Here is a 20041-nt window from a genome sequence, read left to right as displayed (position 1 = left end):
TTCATAGTTACAGTAATAACTTTCAAACATTAAGTTTAGAATAAGTGTATGGTAAAGTGGTGACATTTTTTTCTGGGTATTTTACAGAGCTGGAAATATGCAACAACTTTTAAAATTTTCAATTAACTGAGGTTATATGACAACATCATTTGTCGTTTGTGGTAATAATGCACACTCTCTTCCCCTTTTACTACTCAGTTGGCTGCCCAGTTTCTGACTGAAAGCTTTTTTTAAAATTTTATTTTTGTGCTGTTTTATGTCTGTATAGAGCAGATCACTGGGAGATAGGGTGGGGAGTGTCATGGTGTGCAGGGCCACAGGTTGGATTTGAATTGGTTCACCCTCATCCAGGACAAAAACCTCTGTATATTGGGTGCATGACTTAACACCTACACCAAACTTGCACTCTCAAAAATAAAAACCAGAAAATATTAGCACATTATTCAGTGTCAATACTGAGAGTATCGACTTTTGGTCAAAACGGTGATAAATGATGAAAATCTTACACGTACATATTACCACATTAAAGCTTTCAACTGTGAGGTTAAATGAGTTGAAACTGCAGAGTGTGTTAACCGTTTGCTTTCTCAATTTAAATTTTATCAGCAAAACTTTAGGTCAATTTTAAATATAGAAGGAAAGGATATTGTTGAAATGCTATTGTCAATCTCAGAAACCAACATGTAACAAAGTTATCTCCAGGATGTACAAAGATACCATCATGTCGGCATGTCAGTAGGGATGGGAATCGAAAACCGGTTCCTGTTGAGAATTGTTAAGAAATGTTTCAATCCATTGATATTGTTAGCCTTTGTGCTTAACGATTCCCTTATCAATTCTTTACATTGTGCCGGAGCTGCAGGGCTTTATGTCAACTAGTCTGCTGCAGCCATCTTAGCTTAGCAGTTAGTTAACGTTTCCCAAGAAAACTCTGATTCAGGATTTTCAGCTGGAAGTTTCACTGAAGAACTGACTTCATAAAGAAATGTACATTACTCTCTCTCAGGAGATTCATACTCAATACTTTCAAAATGGTATAAATCCCCTTATTTACCAAAATTAAAAAATAGCGCAAGCCTGATGCTAAGGTATATGGGAAATTGCATTGATATGCTAGCAGTTAGCATTCATCACTATATCTTCAGCTTCAGAATAGAATTTTAACTTTCATCACAGAAACATATCACATCAACTCTTTGTAAAAAATACTGAGAGTTTCAAATGTCAAAAGCTAACAGGCAATTTAAAGGCTCATGGCTGACTTCATAACTACGGAAAGATTCCAAACAACTTAAACCATTGCTATAACCACTTTGAGACACTAGATGGCCTACTAGAATTATTAATATATTACAACACAGTACATCAACGTCACATTGTGTGCAGTTTTTACCTGTTTCTGTATAATTATGCCCAGAAATATCCAGACTCAGTGACCAGTTACATTTTATTCACTCACAGTATAAACTCAATTCAATGTTGTTGACACAGAAAAACTGTAAAGCTACTTTTTGTACCAAGAAAATTTACAACAGGAATTTATAGGGAAATCGATAAAGAATCAGATTGATAAGCAGAATCGATAAGGGCATCGGTATTGACAAAATCTTATCAATTCCCATCCCTGCATGTCAGGGAATACACTGTACGTTAAAAAGAAGTGGGAGAAGGAGGGCAATCTAAATATTACAGAAGAGAGCTGGATCAATATTTGTGAAGCACAGTGGAAATCCACTAGCTCTGCTATGTGGCGTGAGTTTTGCTGGAAGAATATAATCAGATTATTTTATAACACCATTGCAGAAACGTCATCAGGGAAGTGGAGGTGGATGTTGGAGACAATGTGGGATAAATGAAGCCAACCATTTGCACATTTTCGGGGGTTGTCATGGTCATTATGCCGTACTGGCAAGACATTTACAAGCATATTAAGAAGATATTTGGAGTGGATATTCCTTTTACATGTGTTGCTGTATACACGGGTGATATCCCCTTTGAAATGTTGAATAATAATGAAAAGAAGTTGTTAAGAATCCTTTTAGCAGCGTGCAAAAAATCTGTCACAAGAAAGTGGCTGAAGCCAGAGCCACCCACAAACGTGTATCATCACTTGGACCATGTGAGACAACGTAATGGAAATCTCCCCTTGTTCAAATGTCAAAATTAATGTTCAAATTTAAAATCTTTAAAATCACTGGAAAAAGCCTGCTGTAAAGTGATTATCAAGCAAATATATTTATATATGTATTTTTTATATATACATATATATTTAAATTTTGCAACATATACTTTTTGTGATTTCACTCTCAGCTAAGCAGTTGTAGTGACACTTATCAATTGTAATAGGACTGCTTTAGCAAAATAAAAAAAATACATTTTTATATATATATATTTTTTTTATCAAATGACATTTTGCTTGCTCAAGTAATGATGTTCAAGTCTCATCTCTTAGCGTTTCTTCCTCCATCACTTTAGTGCTGAAACAGTCATTTGATGGATTTGTCAATCAGCAGAAAATCAATCACTAATTACTATGTTTATTCATCGATAGTTGTTTTCATGCAAAATAACCCTTAATGGGAGGCTGCTTAATGTAACAGTCAACTCAATATCTTTTAGTTTTCACCTGCTAAAGCTAAATAAGGAGCTCACCTTTAGGCTCGGGGTTACAAAAGATTTTTCCTATGATGATATAATTAATCTGCTGAACAAGAGAACAGTCAGCAGATTAAAGCAATCATGAGTAATTTCAGCATCAATAGGAAACAGTCTTTTTCCACTTGTGATAGAGTAATAAATTCTCATTGTTTTCTGTCTATGAAGATTGGAGTCATACGTTTCCACTCTGATGAACTGAAGCCAAAGAAAGGCAGCTTTGTTTGTGAAGCACATCTCATACACTGTGGCAATTTGGAGTGCTTCACGGCGCAACCAAACATAATCTTGGACACCCATTTCTAATGTAAAGAGCATGAGTGGAAGGTTGAAATGATTAAAAATAGACACAGTTTCAAATAAATGATGGACTTTTTAGTTTATAGATACGTTTTCAGCTATTAGAGAAGCTGGTCAGAGTCAGGGCTGGTCTAGCATCATCTGGGTGATTATGTTAAATCTGTGCTCTCAGGATGGTGAGTCCCAGCTGTCTTGAGGATCACAGATAGTTCACATGTCACAGCCGTGTTAAAGATGGATTTGAGTTCTCAGCCAAAGAGAAACGTGAACTCCAAGAAAGATATTTTGAAATCAGTTCTCTGAGTAACAGGTGGTCAGTGAAAGGATTTGAAAACTTAGAAATGTGGTCATACTTTTTAATTCTGGTCAGGACCGCAGCATTTTGGATACAGCGAAGTTACTGTGCAGCTTGTTTTGAAAGCCCTTTGATAACACCGTCGCATTAATCTTATCTGCTGGAAATGAAGGCATGTTACAGCCTTTCAAGGTCTTGCTTCAACGTTTACTGTGCAGTATCACTAAAGTGAATGAACTACTGGGGGCATGTTGATAGTTTGCTGTCTCAATCTATTATTAAACACGCCAAACCAGTGGAACAGTTTCCCACAGACCTGCTTTAAAAGAAAAAAAGCTGCTGTCAGATCGAAAGAACTATTTTCTCTTTCCCTTTCCTTGCTCCAGGATCGGTGGGATCTCCCACTGAGGTTCACTCTCCGCCCAATGTGGGTCTACGCCGCAGCGGGCAGATTGAGGGTGTCCGGCAGATGCACAGCAACGCCCCTCTCAGCCAGATGGCCACTGAAGGAGACCTGGTCGCCTGGAGCCGCAGGGTGCTGGTCCCTGAGCTGGAGGATGCCTCTGTCAGGTAACAACACACACACACACACACACACACACACACACACAGAATGGACTCAACAGAGGGGAGCCTGGTTTAACGTGGTAGTGTTAATGAAAGTCACGACTCTGTGTGTTTCTTGTGTAGAAGGCAGGTAAACTGGCGTGAGGCGAAAGGGGAGGAGGAGATCAATATTTATCAATCAGAGAGGAGGAGACGAACAATCCACTCCCTCCCCAAGGAGAGCAGAGTGAGTGAATCAAAGATGTTCATGATTGTTTGAAGACTGTTATTAGTTTGTTGTCAGACTTTCATATCCATGGATTCACATTTTAGAATCTTTTCTTCTCATCAGTCCACTCCAGTTTTCATTTCTCTTATTCCTGTCCTTCATTCGCTGCGGTTGCAGGTTCACCCCACGTCAGAGTGTGTGGTTGACGAAGGGAGGAGGAGCCAGGGTAACCACGGCTACCAAACCCGTGCTGCCATGGAAGAGACGAGTCGACAGAGCGCTGAGGGTGCTGACGATGACGAGAGTGCCTCAGAGGTAAAAAGCAAACAGTAACTGCTTTGTTTTAGAAATGGTTGAAGTTCATAGTTGCTGGTTGCATTCTTATTCAGACTCTTCATATCACAGATGATTTGTCCTGAGAAACAGATCACCGTTTTTATCTGAGTGTTAGTACCATAAAACGATGAAAAAACAAGAATTTGTTTGACCTTTTTGTGCTGCTTATGTCTTGATTTGGTCCACAGCAGCTCAAACAGTCTCATCCTTTTATTATGAGTTATATTTCTGATGTCTGCCCTTAACGACTGAATTTGTTTATCTTGTTGTTTTTTTGTGCTCATCTGATTGCTAACGTTAAATCTTGTGTGTGCTTCAGGGAGAAGTGGAGGTTCAGCAGGTCCGGCAGATCAACGGGCACTCGTCAGAGGATGAAAAAGAAGAGGATGAAAAGGAGCCCTGGCCAGATGACCACAGCAGTTCAAGGTCAGATAACAACAGTTTATAATGCGTTCTCCTATTTTGTGTCTTAAAGAAACACTGAGTTTTTATGTGTTTGAACCTTGATGATATTGATATTTGATGATATTTACAGTGATTACTCCAGCGACTACTCTGACTGGACAGCAGACGCAGGAATCAACCTCGAGCCCCCGAAAAAGAGCGTGAAAGTGAAAAAGAAAAGCAGCAGCTCAGAGGAGGATGGAGAGAAGAAGAGGGAGGGGAAGAAAGAGAGGAAGAAGGACAAACCAGACAAAGATGGCGCTTTACCAAAGAAAACAAAGCCAAAGGAGAAGAGGAAGGTTTGTCAGCAGATATGACCTCAGACACAAATTTCTTCTTTCTTGGAGGCTCCAGGGGTGACTCTGAAGGCACTCTGATTTAAAGTTATCACCTAGACCTTCAGACAGAGAAAGATTTAGATTTTTTGTCACATCTCATCAGAGCTTTTTCTGTTAATTCACCATCTATCTAAACTTTTTGAACCAGTATTTACCTTAACACAGAGTAATTGATTTATCCTGAGTATCTTGATTGAATCTGCAATAACTTCATCTTTTTAAAAATGCTGATAGACATTTTACAGAGCTTGTAAAATTAAGTGAGCAGGTGGTTAAAGGAGGCACAACTCTTCACATTGTGACTCTCGTAATGACAACCCTTCATTGGAGAAGTAACTTTGTAGCATTCAGCTACTTAGAGATGCACTCACCAGCTCTGCTGCTGTTGCTCTGCTTGCAGGTCAAGAGCCAATATTAAAATATCCTCTGTGTAGTTTTGCCTCCTGAGTTAGAATGCAAATGGAAACTGACGTTTGTGCCAAAGTGTCAACAGACAGAGGTGAAACGAGACGGCCTCCTGACCGTGGATTGATTTGATACAATATGATGTGTACTTGTCTCTGGTGTTGTTGTTTTTTTTTCAAAATTCATTACTTTTGGGAGATTTTGACCAATTAGAATCAGAGGTTCAACAGTCAGGTTAAAACTGTGTAATCAATGAACGTATTTACCTTTTTTAGGGATTTTTTTCAATAACATTTATCACCTGACTTATAAAGTTTTCTGCAGCTGTAATATAAAGAATATTTGCTTTATTCAGGGTGTTGGTAGTGTGAGGGTTAAAACAAATACAAATTATGTTTAAAAAGGATCCTCTAAGAAGACCAAAGTTTTTCAAAAGTTTTGGTGGACATTTCTTGAAGTTTCCAAAAAAATTTCTTACAAATTTTCAACTAAAATGTTTTAAACCTCAAGAGAGAAATGTTTCTTTCTAATATTTTTGCACCATTTATATCAGTGTTTCAATAAATGGCATTAAATACATTGTCCCCGTTTGTAAGAGAACAAAGATAAGTGAAGATCCTTACATAAAGTTTTTATCATTAATGTTGCACAAAGCTTACACTGTTTTGTTTGAGGGGATTGTTTCTGAAAGTTCTTTTTGTTGTCTTTTAGAGGACTGAGTTTGAGGAGCAGGGCCTGACTCTGGAGGAGTGGCTTCCCTCAGCCTGGATCACAGACACGGTCCCCCGGAGGTGTCCTTACATACCCCAGATGGGGGACGAGGTACACTCAGCTTGTTTCTGTTAGACTGTCCTCACCACATGTGCAACACATGCCTGCTCACACCAAAACACTGGCTCCAGTTCCTACATAGCAACAAGGCTCAGTCTGCACTAAAATTAGCGTCCCCATGAGGCTGCAACGACCATTACAGATAAGACAAGGAGGTGCACACTGACTGACTGAGACCTAGCAGACAGCTACCTCTGTATTTCAAATAGATTTACTCAACGTATGTGTTACTGAGCAGACAACACAGACAACTATATGGTATATTTGAGTGAAACATCAAGCTACAGTTCTGGTTATGTCCTAAATATATGGATGTATGTCTTTGCAGGTTTACTACTTCAGACAGGGCCATGACGCCTATGTGGAGATGGCCAAACAGAAAAAGATTTACAGCATCCATCCTAAGAAGCAGCCCTGGCACAAGATGGAGCTACGGGTAAGAAGAAGTGTGACAAAGATGAATTAAAATCTCTTTGAAGAAATACCGTCCACATAGGTTATGAAAAACATCTAGATTTTAACTTTTTTGCCCATTATAAACCCAAACAGTGCTCTCACAATGGACCTGCACCCTTGCAATTAAATGATTATTAATACCAAGAATACGGAAGATAAAACCTTGACTTCTCACAGAGATCTGTTCAAAACACCAGGCCTCAGATCCAGTTTTAAGCCCTAACATCCTGCCAGACATTCATGCAGTGTGATGTTTTCAGTGACATTTCAGTTTGGGGGTTTCTGAGTTCACTGAGTGTCCTGTAAAAAAACAAAGGAGTAGTCGTAAAAATACCTCACCATCCTTCAAGGTATTCAGAGATTTTGCCAGGAACGACTCCATGAATTTAAAGTCTTAAGTCTACTAAGCTCTTACCTGATTCAGTACAAAGACAGACAGTTCACTGGTTTCACTTTCACATAGAGTTAAACTCCTTTTAGGTCCCCAAACTGAACCCCCTCAGATCCTCCTCTCCTAAGAGGAGAGTGTAGGTAACAAAGTGACACCCCTGAAAGAAAATACTTTGGCATGTACACTTTAACACCTCTGAGCACTGGGTGAAATTGAGGATGCACCTCTCTGTACCTTTTTTTAACAAGCAAGGCTTTCAACTGTAGTGCTCACTCCCTCTCAGCCTGAAAAATACTTCACTCAGAAATAAAAAAAAGGTTGCAAAGGTTTTAACCAACCGCAAATTTTATACTTTTTATGCAACAAAGACATTTGTTGTTAGAATTTTAACATTTTTATTTACCTGTTTCCAGGAGCAGGAGTTGATGAAGATAGTTGGCATCAAGTATGAGGTGGGCTTGCCTACGTTATGCTGTCTGAAGCTTTCCTTCCTGGACCCTGACACCGGGAAACTGACCGGAGGATCCTTCTCGATGAAGTATGCTGACCCTGTCTCAATATTATTACATTATATTGATATATTATATTATGATTATATTGGTAGTTGCCCAGATTTCAGATATTTCAAAACTCCTGCCCACGGGTGAAGTGAAAAATGTGCCTTGGACTATTTTTGTGCTGGTAACAAGTTGCTACCTTTATGACCCTGACCGACAAAACCCTTGCTAATTAACAACAGCACAGTGTCTTCAAGTGGTATCTAAGAAGGTGCATGACTCATGTATGAGATACATGATAGTTGATTCACAAAGTTTCTCCAGTTTGTTTGTCATGCACACACAGGAATGCTCAACACAATCCTGCACTTCTCTTGTTTATCGTTGTATTTGCTCAGATTTAGGTGTTTTGAGTTGCTAATGGGACAGTGGAGTGGTTTCTCTTTGACAGTTTTATTCCACTTTTGTTGTTATGTGGCCATTCTGTCAGAAGACTGGGGTATACTAACAACTCATCTTCCTCACCACTGGGGCCTTCACTGGATTCCTTACAGGGCCTTGATGGAGCCAACACTTATGCCCAGCTATTACCCAAACACACCAAGCTCTCTTTGTGATAAAAACTTGAATTCTGAGCGTCCTGTGTCAAAACATAAATTAAAGTCAACAGCAAAGCAGCCATGAAGCAGCTGGAATAAGAGATTAACAACCTGTCTGTCGTTGATTTCACTTACATTTGTAGACATTAAAGTTTGACCTCTCCTTATGGTGAATCGTAGGATTTGATTTCAAGTAACACTGCTGTGTAAAAAAGCACTGTGTCTCTTTTGATATAGAAAAACATTTATCGTTCCTGCTGCTGAGAGATTGCTGTAGCAGATCAAAATGTAATTCACACATAAAAGATATTTTATGCAACTCAATATACATCTGTGCTTATGGGTGTTATAAAAGTTAATGAAAGTATTAAAATTACCCTTTCAGTTAATAAAAAGGCTTCAAAACACCACATCACTGCAATAGGCTTTGAAATTTTGATAGGTGTGATTACTCACACTTCCAAAACTAACCTTTGATAATACAAGACGCTTTGAACACCTTACTTAGCACACAGACCGCACACTGTTTAACTGGCAGTTGTGCAGTTGTGAACCTGCACTGCGTTCTTAAGACAGTGCAATATTATTTGTGTGTATAGGACCTCAAGTATTGGTACTTGTTTCTACTTTCTGTCGTTCAGTGCAGTGTTTTCAGCTTTCAAGCCTCATATTCACCTCTCAGCTGGATGCAGATTTTCAGTGCAGTGTGAAACTGTTCTCAGGAATAATCTCTCTTGCCTTACCCTTCTGTGAAGTTTAAAATAGCATTTTTCTCCTGAATTAATCCCCAATGTGGCACAAGACAAGAAAGTCCTCGAAAAAGTTTTAATCTGGTTGTGTTGACTGACATTATAAAGAAACAAACTTCCTTCTACAGGGATGCTTAAACTCTTTAAACTGTTTACGTGAAGGGCTCCTATGCTTGCTCCCTGTCTTGATTAAAACTTTGACTCATCACGACTACTTTGTTTTTCGTTGCAGATACCACGACATGCCTGATGTCATCGACTTCCTGGTCCTGAGGCAGCAGTTTGACAATGCCAAAAAGAGGAACTGGAGTATAGGTCAGCCAAATTGATCTGTGAAGTCTGCCCCAGCAAGAAATGTGTAGAGCCCCAAACACCAAATACCTTTTTACAGAAATGATGTCTATCTCAGTTTATAAGGTCAGCTGTTCTGTTCTTGTAAAGATAACTCCTGTGTATGTGTGTACAGGTGACAGGTTTCGCTCAGTGATTGATGATGCCTGGTGGTTTGGGACCATTGAGAGCCAGGAGCCCTTCCAGGCTCAGTACCCTGACAGCCTGTTCCAGTGCTACAACGTCTGGTAGGATTAAAATTTGGATGGATTTTAGTAAGAGCTGCAAAAAATCAGAATAACAGTGAAGTTGAGGCAAACTTCACAAATGTATTTTCACAGTTTATAGTTGTGGTGTTTTAATTAGTAATGATGCTAAATAAAACAGTAAAAGTGTTTCTTATTTCTGAATTTATAGCTAAATGTTATGACAAAGCGTGTTGAAGAAAGCAACAGTGAGCTCAATGTGGTGATGCCAGAATTATAGAAAAAAACCACTGTTATTATTAGAGCACTTCAGGCCAGTATTGATAATTTACTGGTAACCCTCGAAAACTAATGTCATGCTAAACAATAAGCATGACATGAACTTTATGAAGTACAAAACTGCGAAGAGTGCTGAGTAAGCACTAATGTTTACAAAAAAGTATCAGAGAAATAGAGATGGAAATGTTTGCAGGTTTGCCTCCAAGAGATCTATCTTTTTATTAAAAACTACTTTACATTATTAGACTGGCTGATGCACATACTACATTTTTGTTCTCAAATCTTACACTAGAATATAACATTTAAACAAACAAAGTTACCTATAGTTGTTAAAATATAGCGGGGAGTTAAAGAAGATAAATGGTGATAATTTGTTACTATGTACACTCTGGCCACCCCTTCTTACGTCACTGCCCTCATTGGGGCCCTCCCATTCTGAAAGTCTGGACACGCCCCTGCACAGACGCACATAGTAGCTTTGGTAACAGTGGTATGAAAGCTAACAGGCTTTTAGGTTTCTTCAACAAAAGCTGGAGGTAAACGCATAAGGGCGGAATTTTATCGTGCGCAATGTAGAGAGCTAAGAACTGTAAACTGTAAAGACCTGCCTGAGTTCTTTCTGTTATTGCTTTTTACCACGATATGATCCCAAGGTTATGATAGTTAACTAAAAAGAAACTAAAAACAAAAACTAAAATTTAAAATACATTGCAGTTAACTCAAACTAATAAAAACTAGAAAAGAAAACAAAAACGATAAGTAAACTAAAACTGTATCTTGTGTTCACAAAACTAACTGAAACTAACTAAAATTATAGAGAAAATTCCCTTAGTCATCATTTTTGACAATATTAATAGCCTTTCAGATTTAAACTAATCCAACACATTTTCCCAACCAATTTTACGACAGTTTTTGGCAGTTGTCAGTGCCGTACAGCACCATCACAGCGACGTACTGAGCTTGTTCACTGCACTGACTGGCTGTGCGCTGTGCTGCGACAAAACGTAGTGGAGCAATGAATTAAAGTTTTATATAATTTTATATTATTTTTATTTAATTTATGTTACCATTATTTTTACATAATTTATGTTTACATTTTTTATATTAAGTTTATATTATTTTCTTGTGTTTAAGGCAGCAGCCAAAAGTTCAGTGTCAGCACTGACTGAGTAGTGAGCACTATGTTGGACTTGAAAATAAACAGTATTACAAAATATTAACTCTGACCTTTTTGAATCATGAAATAAGGTATGAAAAAAATAAAACTAAACTAAAACTAAGCCTTGTTGCAAAAATCAAAACTAAATAAAAACTAGAATGCCCGCTCCAAAACTAATTAAAACTAAACTGTAATGGAAAAAAAAATGTCAAAACTAACAAATACTAAACTATAATGACAAATCTAGAACTATTATAACCTTGTATGATCCTTCCATGAGTGTGAGTTTTAGTCAAGGCAATTTTTGTCACACGTACAAGAGCCCTGTACAGTTTTATTCACATTTGAAACATTAGGGAAAAAAAAGATTATAGTTCTGAAGGCATGGCTTTGATTTTGGCGTGGCGGTGCGCCACAGTCATTTACGGTGGTCTGATTGATATTTTTGACAGGCTCGCAACTCTAACTTGCTGCACTAAAGGCAAAATCCATTATTTCAGTGCAACAATAATAAAGACGTTAAATTTCTCCTTCACTCCCTTCTTGTCTTGTAAGCAGTAAGTGTCTTTGTACCTGATTAAATCCTGGGGTTGAGCATGTTTAACTCTCCACTTAGACAGAACGACAAATACAAAAAGTTTCATTAAGACAATTTCCATGTGAGAAGAATTTTTCTTTTTGGACAAACTCCAGACAAATTGCTTGTTGGGATTGTGCTGCTGACACCTCCTCTCAGTACAGTCATTAACACCTCCTGGCTCTACTCATTCAGGACACTTGATGAAACAGTCCTGGGTGACAGTTAGAATTTGATGCGTACAAAGACGCCAGCTAACACTGGCCTTTGTTTTGCTTTGCTCATCTTTCATTGACAGTGGCATTCCAATTACAAACATTAATAAGCACACAGTCTGAGTTATTCTTTCTTGTCAGCAGAGAGTGTTTGTGGTCACACATTATTTGAAAAGCTCCTCAGAGACTGGCATCCACTTCAGGCAGAGATACATCAGCTTCGAGAAATGACTAACATAAAAAGCGCAATGTGATGATGACGTTTCTTGTCAACACTGTTTCTGGTCCAGCTGGGATAATGGTGACACAGAGAAGATGAGTCCGTGGGATATGGAGCCCATTCCTGATGACGGTAGGGCTCTGAACGCACCCTCGTTTCCACTTTGTGAATCAAAAGTTTTCTGCTTTGATAAAGTTTCTGTTTTCATCTTCTGTCTCTGCCTTTCTTAACGTGCAGCTACTTTTCCAGACGAATTGGGCACAAGTGTCCCACTGGTTGAAGTGGAACAGAAGGAGCTGCTCTACGTCCCACTGGACGGCGAATGGGGCTGCCGCACACGCGCAGAGGAGTGCGAACGTATCATCAAAGCCATCGACCAGCTCTGCACACTCGGTATGACGTCACCCAGCTCCTGTATGGAGAAATCATTCTTGTTTTTTGTCACGTTAACAGTCAGGTGAAGTTGAGGCATTTCTCGTAAAGCAGCAGCAGCATGAATCGACCGGGTGTGAGTCACTGCTCTGAGCTCAGCAGCTGAGAGGACGACGCTGCTTACACACTGAACACAGATTGAGATGCTTGCTTGAATTCATGTTAAGTGATGTAATGTTATATTATGCCGACACTTTGTTTTACTGCAATCCTTCAGTGGAAATCCGGGCTGACAGCTCCCTCTAGTGACAGTTTGTGGATCAGACACCCTAAAGCACAAACAGAGAGCTCACTTAATCCATCTGGAGCTGCTTTTTTCACGCTGCAGTAGGATTCATTTGAAGTCTATCATATGAATCTAAATTTAGGCATGTAATTTAAAATGAGTAGGAAAACCTTTGACAAGCAGTAAGAGGGCGTGAATTTTAAATGCAGCTAAACCACAGGTTATTTTATTTAAAATAAGATATGTGTCATATGGAGATTATTTATAATCTTTAGGAAATTGCACTTAAAGGTGTAGCCTCTGGCTGTTATAGCTTCCCCTCTCTCTTTAAAGTTTAGAAATGAGTAAGTGGAAGTCTGTTACATCTCTGATATCTTCTTTTTTAATGCATTTTATTTAATCCTATCATCTCTCCTCAGATGTCGCAGCACCGTTTGCCTTCCCTGTGGACCTGCAGGCTTACCCCACATACTGCACAGTTGTGGCTTACGTCACTGACCTCAGCACCATACGCCAAAGGCTGGTTAACCGCTTCTACAGGTACCTGACATCAGGCTGTGCTGAGTCACAGAGATGACAGAAAACTCATGAGTCAGTTTGAGAAAGATGAAACATACTCACTCAGGGTGTTTGTTTGTCCCTTTCAGACGGCTGTCGTCTTTGATGTGGGAGGTACGTTACATCGAACACAACGCCCAAACGTTCAACGAGCCTGGATCATTCATCGTAACCACCGCCAAGTTTGTCTCTGACCTCATGCTGCAATTCATTAAGTGAGTACCCTGCACTGTCTCATTAACTCAAAAGCCTGAGTCAAAACACATCACACCACCTCAGTTTTTCTCTTAAAGCATTAAAACAATTAAGTATCAAAAACTTTTGGTCACAGATAACAATCCCACCTGGAATGTAACACGTCTTGGGATGCAAAATATCTAAGTTGAGTTTGTCTTTTGTCTTCTTCAGGGACCAAAGTTTGACTGACATCATGCCGCTCCACAAAACGATGAAGAAAGCAGTCTTCTCTGACTCTGAAGATGAGGTGTGTTGTGCTCCTGTTGTTAAACAAAAATCATTGTCAAACCTCATCCGGCATAACTCACACCTGAAAGGCTTTTGAAAGCTGAAACAGTGAAATCTTAAGCTGCGTTTCCACCAAGTAGTCCGGGTCGGTTCAGTACGGTTTGGGACGATTTGGTACAGTTAAGCCTGATCCAGTTTGCGTTTCTACAGCAAACTGTGCCCTCTCGTGGTGGGCGGCGTGTAAGCCGGATGCTGGAAGCCACAGCTGTTAAACAATAGCGCGACGCTGTAGCAGCTTACCCCGCTATTAAATCCAACAAAGAAGAAAAACGCGACACAGTAAACAAAAAACACGGATGGAAGACATGCAGCATTTCGTCCCCTCTGTGATTGGCATGTAGCTCTTTGATACAAAGAACAATCAAGCTTTATTTCAGAGAAGACTGTGTGCCACCAGGAGAAATGCAGCCGCTGTCGGGGTAAGTGACGATTCTTTTGACCAATCAACGGTCTGCAGTGTGTTGCTCCACCTTCCGATAGCGGATCGGTTCAGTCTGGCACCCATACGAAAGGGTCCCAAAAAAGTAGGTCGGCCTATCTCGGTTTTTAGGGCTCTGTCCCGGGATGAGTCAGTGGAAACGCCGCAAAAAGCACGCCGTACCGAGAGGAACCGAACCGGTCTGCTTGGTGGAAACGCGGCTTTTGATTGCACAGCAGCCTGTAGAACAGTAAACACTACTTGCCTTATCAAACTCTTCTTTCTCATCTGTTTAGGATGATGAGGAGGAGGAGGATGAAGATACTAATACTCCTGGAACTTCTACACGAAATCACAAGGTAACAGGCTGTTGAACTTTTTCTAATGAGCTCCTTGTGTCTAAAGAAAGTCTGGTGGATTTAAAAGCACGATAAATGTTACAAAAGCAGAAGTAATAGCTGCAGGAACTACCTCAGATGTGTTTAGTTGAAGATGACAAGGCATAACTTGCAAAGGTTGACGGTAGTTTGTCTTCTTCAGGCTTAACTCAGCATTTTTTGGCTATGAATGTGCAAGTGCTGCCCTTATCATTATGATAGCATTACAGACACATTAAAAAAAGCTTCAGATGCCATGGGACAGGTGTGTAAGAATCAACACCAGTGGTCATTCTTTTGGATTTCTCTCTGGGTTGAGGGGTGAGTGGTTTAGGGTCAACAAAGGCTGAACCAGATTAGATTATTGGGTGTTACAGCTCAATTACACCAGATACGTCTGCAGTCACAGCAACGGATCACAGCCATCCTAATTTTGCTGGACACAGAGCTGTGACGCATTAATTCAGTGCAGGGAAAATTGAACGGGACAGGAAGTCATGACCAGGAACTACTTAAAAACACCTTATGACGTTAAAAATAAAACAAACTGTAACAAGATCAGTTTGTATTTAGCTTGACTACAATGACATAATGAGCAGAGCCAGACCAAGAGTCAACAGGTTTGAGGTTTTACAGCCCAACACAAATGAAGAAAGACATATCAATGGAGAGGGAAGCGTGGGAATCTTTCAGTCTCACTCCTCCAGATGTCTGTCAGTCATATGGACTGAACATGCAGTCAACATGCAACTGGGTTGGACTGCAGACGTATTTAGTGTATTTGAGACGTTATACAGTAGATGTGCCTAAATATACCACGTTTTGTAGTTTTGGGTGATGATGGTTGCATTTAAAAATTCAATAAAAAGCCTATAATCTAGTTTTAGAAGAGAAGTTTGAAAATGCAAATATTCAGTGGTAATGCCCTAACCACTGAACTGTCACAAAGAGGGAGTTGAGCCTGACCCCTCAGGTCATGAGCTATAAACAGAGACCCAAACAATAGCCACGGTTACATGAGGAGTTTTTCGTCTTTCCGAATGGAATCTTTCCAAATGACTTTTCCGAAAACAATAGTATAACTGGAAAGGAATATTCCAATCTCTGGTCTACATGCGCTGCTATGATCAAACAGAATATTCAATGGGGCATGGGCAGAAAAACATAAACATCACGAGATTTATCAAAGTTGAAGGACGACAGTTTGTTTATCACGGTGTTGCGATACTCCGTATTGCGAGTTTGTCGTCCGTCCAGTCTTGAAATCATGTTCATTTCTTTCAAAGTTTGGATCAAAAACAAACTTTCCACAGCAGTCCAGTGCTGACTGCTCGCCGCCATTTTTAAAGTTGAGGAACGTCTCTAGTTGCGTCATACCTGAGCATGCACTGAAAGAACGCACCCTGACAACTTTCCATTTGAGTGGATACTTGATACCTCAATTGGTTTGGGGAAAGGAATATTCCACCCTGATTAAAACTGATTAAATGTCCATTCGGATTGGCTGTTTTCTTTCGGAATGAGGTGTATACAAAGGTTAAATTCTTTCCGTTTGAGCAAATAAACCGAATGCAAGCAGAATATTTGAGTCCATGTAAACGTGGCTACTGGTACAGACTAAGGAGTAGAGCCATAACCTGCTCAAATTGTGGTTTGGACATCTGGTTAAGATGGCTCATGAACCTTTGGAGGTTTCCACGTGGGTCCAACTTTGAGGGGACACTGGGTAATCACAGGAGTTATATACTCCATCTGACTGGGGAACATCTCTCTCAGAAGGAGCTGGGTGGCATTGATGTCTGGGTGGATATGTTCAGCTTGTTGCCACTGACCCTGGATCAGTAGAAGGCGATGGATGTCAGAGATTATAGTTCAGAGTTGAAATGTTACAGATCCTACTGGTTTATTTATATTTACTGCCAAACATTTTTATTTCTGTTCTGGTGGATAAAGGAATTTTGAGTAAGCTGTCATTTAACTCATAAAGCACTGGACATAAGCATTGAAGCTCTGAAATAATCTTGTCGACTGTGTAAAGTTTGGTATCTTCGATAAATCCATTAAAACCTTGTCTACTAAATTTACTCAGTCTTAACATTTTCTTCTTTTTATTCAGGGTGGTAGACCAATGAAGCGCCAACTGCGAACCCGTCCTCCTTCGTACGACCCTCATGCATGGAGAGGACGCTGCAAGGAGCTGCTGGATCTCATCTTTCAGTGTGAAGACTCTGAGCCCTTCAGAGAACCTGTGGACCTACAGGAATACCCAGTACGTACCCAGTAGAGTGTGTATGTTTTAAACTCAAAACTCATCTGGAAGTTGTTTGAGCCCAGTGGCCACAATTTAATTTCTCAAGGAATGGAATTCAAATCAGGAAAGAGATTTGTCTCTCTGTTCATCGTGTGAAATGTTCAACAAATTCAGCTGAAAAGTTGTCAAGGAGAAACAGTTTCAGCTGGAGCAGTTTTAGAGCTCTGCTGTCTTCTTGTTAACTGGAGATGCTTGAAGTCTTCTGCCGTGCTCTCCCCTCTTCAAGTGAAACTCCAAACCTGTCACATCTTCACCCTCTCTTCCTCTCCTCTCCTCCTCATTGTGATTATATCTTGTGAAGCCTGTAACTGAAACATCTCAAACCCCCCTGTTCCTCTCACAGGACTACCTGCAAATAGTCGACTCACCAATGGACTTTGGCACCGTGCTCAACAGACTAACAGAAGGAAAGTACCCGTCTCCCATTGAGCTGTGCAAAGATGTCCGCCTCATTTTCAGCAACTCCAAAGCTTACACACCCAGCAAGAAGTCCCGGGTAAGCACAAACGGTCTTTCTTAAGACTGTGAAAAGCACCCATTGGTACTATTTTCTGCTTGACATATTTCAAACAATACAGTTTCCGTCAAGCCAAGACTTAGCTGAATGAAGAAAAAGAAAGCAAGGTCATATCAGTAGCATCATATTTATTTAGTCCTGAACTGTTGAGGCAGACGCTGCAGTATACTGTTGATTCAAGCCCAGAATTGTCCCAAACTCAGCAAAATGTTTAAAAAAAAAAACTCATGAAGTAAGAGAAAGGGACTGTATCTGTAAAGTATTGATACACATTTAGAAATAAATCCCATACATCCCCTTTAAAGGGACTGTGAGGAATTTTTAAATGATCTTGAAAAAGTCTCCTTTTAGATATGTCAGGTTATAACCCACACCTTAAAATGAGATTATCAGCGCCAATTAAAATTATTTCCAAATGCTACGTTTTGGCTTCCTGATCAGGTCGAGCTGGACCAGATTGATTTACGGCACATCTAAATCTCTATGACCACACCGCGCCAGCTGACAAAGTTTAGTAGGGAGAAGAGAGATCTGTGTTTATCTCTGCTGAAAACGATTTCTGTGATTAATTTTGTAGTGATGATGGACACAGGGAGTTAACTGTCAGAGAGAAAACTTGAGAGTCTAAAACAAAGAGTGAGGTTACATTAGCTCTGCTTGGTAGATGACTGGCAGGACATAACCAGGATTCAGTTACGTAACACAGACATGTCTCAGAGCACTGGGCTGCCAGCTGTGCAAAACATAGACTGCTACTAACTACGGTACAAACTTAAAACGTTTTATTGTTGTCATGATTCAAACCGTAGCGCTATGTAATTCTTGATTAATACCTTACCTGGGCACGTTGTATCTGGGAAAAAGTTGTCTTGAACTAAGAAAATTTGTTTTGATCTGATCTCCATTTAATTCCAAAACAAATGTACATCTTGTTCAAATTCATGTCTTCAGGACAGTGTTTGTGAGACTGCGGGCCAGAAGGTGGTGAGGCAGTCCAATTAAAACAGATCCTCCCCACAGCAACTTTAAATCCAGTAAACAGTTATTCAAAATGACTTTTTTTGTTTCTGTTTTCTCATCATGTATTGTGTTTCTTATCATAAATGGTTCATAACTTGTTGAGGATGAAAACTCAAGTATCATGGCAGCCCATAAAACTTTAAACCTGTGATAATCACTTTGCAAAATCAGCTGAAAATAATCTCAAACTGTTTTTATTTCTACAAATGCCAGCATTGGTTTAGTTTTGTCTTGTGTCTGCAGATCTACAGTATGAGTCTGAGGCTGTCTGCGCTCTTTGAGGAGCACATCAGCTCCATCCTGTCTGACTACAAAGCCATCCACGGCCTGACTGATAAACTGACAAGACAGGGCACTGACAGACAGACACGGCATACTACAGACAGACAGACACGGCACGCCATGAAGAGGAGAAGGAGGAGAAGTGACTCTCCAGCCAGCAGCACGGCGTCCAGGTAAAAACAGGACATTTTATTTGAACTTTGGCTCTTTTTATGTGAACCAGACGTGATGTTAAGTGTTCTTCTCTTTCCACCCACCTCAGCCCGGAAAGGAAGAGACGCGTATCGTCAAGAGTGACAGGGAAACGGGAGCCGACACCACCTCCTTCTCGACCCCCATCTCTGAGGCAGAGCGCCCCCCTGAAACAGCCCCCTCAGCTGGTCAATGGGAGGGCAGACACACCGGCTGCAGCTCGAACACGAAGCTCAGCTCGCTTCTCTGCGCACACTCCTGCCTCCTCATCCCACTCTCACAACACAAACAACACACAGAGCACAGCAGGTGAGATCACGCCTCAGAATCAACCTTTTGTGTGCCACAGTATCCTGTTTAAGGACATTTGTTAACTTTCACGATTAGTTTCTACATTCTTTAGCCAGTACTTTTTTGTTTTACTAAAAAAGAAATGAAATAAGATTTTTTTTATCACTCTTTTTCTTCAAAAAGGTTTAAACAAGTACTTCAGTCATCTGACTCTGTTAGCTGTGCAGATATGAGATTAGTATCTGTTCTCTATTTTCTCTGTGAAATTTTGACTGAAAAGCCAAACTGAATTTTGACGTTCATTTCTATACTTTCTTTGTTCACATTGACAGAATCTTCTCGCTCGCTGAGGGCTCATAACTCTGTGTCAGCTTCAACACCTTCAGCCCCTGAAAAGGTGACACCCACTCCAGCTGCAGAAAGTAGCAGTGGAGGAAGCACCCGCAGAAAACTCAGGACTCCTGTTCGACACACACCAGGTGAGAGACAAAAAGAAACTGGAAAAGCACTCAGAGAGCGCGGACTTCTGCCAAGCATATTGTGATTGTCACTCAACACTTTAGTCCTATTTAAATGTTATACTCCCTTTCAGCAGACTGTCTGCTACGATTTGGTGTTAGTTGCAGGTTTGTACGATAATTTGTTACCTGACAGTGTTGAAAATTATGATGATAACATTTTGTATTCTGAATCCTAGTAACCAGAATATTTCCAGGATCTGGATTGTACTTTTACATCTGTCAGAAATTATCATGACCTTGTCTTGTATTGTTTTGCAAAGCAATCTGACAATTTATTGTGGAGTTATATACACATATGGTGAAAACAGCCCTAT

The 20041-nt window shown here is 40.1% G+C and overlaps 1 protein-coding gene across 2 annotated transcripts in view; it reads left to right on the top strand.

Moving 5' to 3' along the window:
- phip (PHIP subunit of CUL4-Ring ligase complex) overlaps positions 1-20041 on the top strand; it is a 49646-nt gene that overhangs the window by 25303 nt on the left and 4302 nt on the right. Inside the window, exons 19-39 of one of the 2 annotated variants that reach the window (XM_074684675.1) lie at positions 3637-3820; positions 3941-4043; positions 4203-4340; positions 4681-4787; positions 4897-5104; positions 6260-6370; positions 6708-6815; positions 7640-7764; positions 9304-9386; positions 9538-9649; positions 12128-12189; positions 12307-12450; positions 13135-13255; positions 13363-13488; positions 13682-13757; positions 14513-14575; positions 16710-16862; positions 17248-17400; positions 18685-18896; positions 18986-19224; positions 19539-19685. In XM_074684675.1, the coding sequence (XP_074540776.1) occupies positions 3637-3820; positions 3941-4043; positions 4203-4340; positions 4681-4787; positions 4897-5104; positions 6260-6370; positions 6708-6815; positions 7640-7764; positions 9304-9386; positions 9538-9649; positions 12128-12189; positions 12307-12450; positions 13135-13255; positions 13363-13488; positions 13682-13757; positions 14513-14575; positions 16710-16862; positions 17248-17400; positions 18685-18896; positions 18986-19224; positions 19539-19685 (2775 nt within the window). Of the gene's footprint in view, positions 1-3636; positions 3821-3940; positions 4044-4202; positions 4341-4680; positions 4788-4896; positions 5105-6259; positions 6371-6707; positions 6816-7639; positions 7765-9303; positions 9387-9537; positions 9650-12127; positions 12190-12294; positions 12451-13134; positions 13256-13362; positions 13489-13681; positions 13758-14512; positions 14576-16709; positions 16863-17247; positions 17401-18684; positions 18897-18985; positions 19225-19538; positions 19686-20041 lie in introns of both variants that reach the window. The other variant, XM_074684674.1, reaches the window with a different exon arrangement.

The sequence above is a fragment of the Halichoeres trimaculatus genome, unplaced genomic scaffold, assembly GCF_033239565.1.
Source record: "Halichoeres trimaculatus isolate MK-OKI-2021-1 unplaced genomic scaffold, fHalTri1.1 fHalTri1_scaffold_13, whole genome shotgun sequence".
Lineage (NCBI taxonomy): Eukaryota > Metazoa > Chordata > Actinopteri > Labriformes > Labridae > Halichoeres > Halichoeres trimaculatus.
Note: the sequence above shows the minus strand (reverse complement) of the source record. Positions and strands in the feature narration are given on the sequence as shown.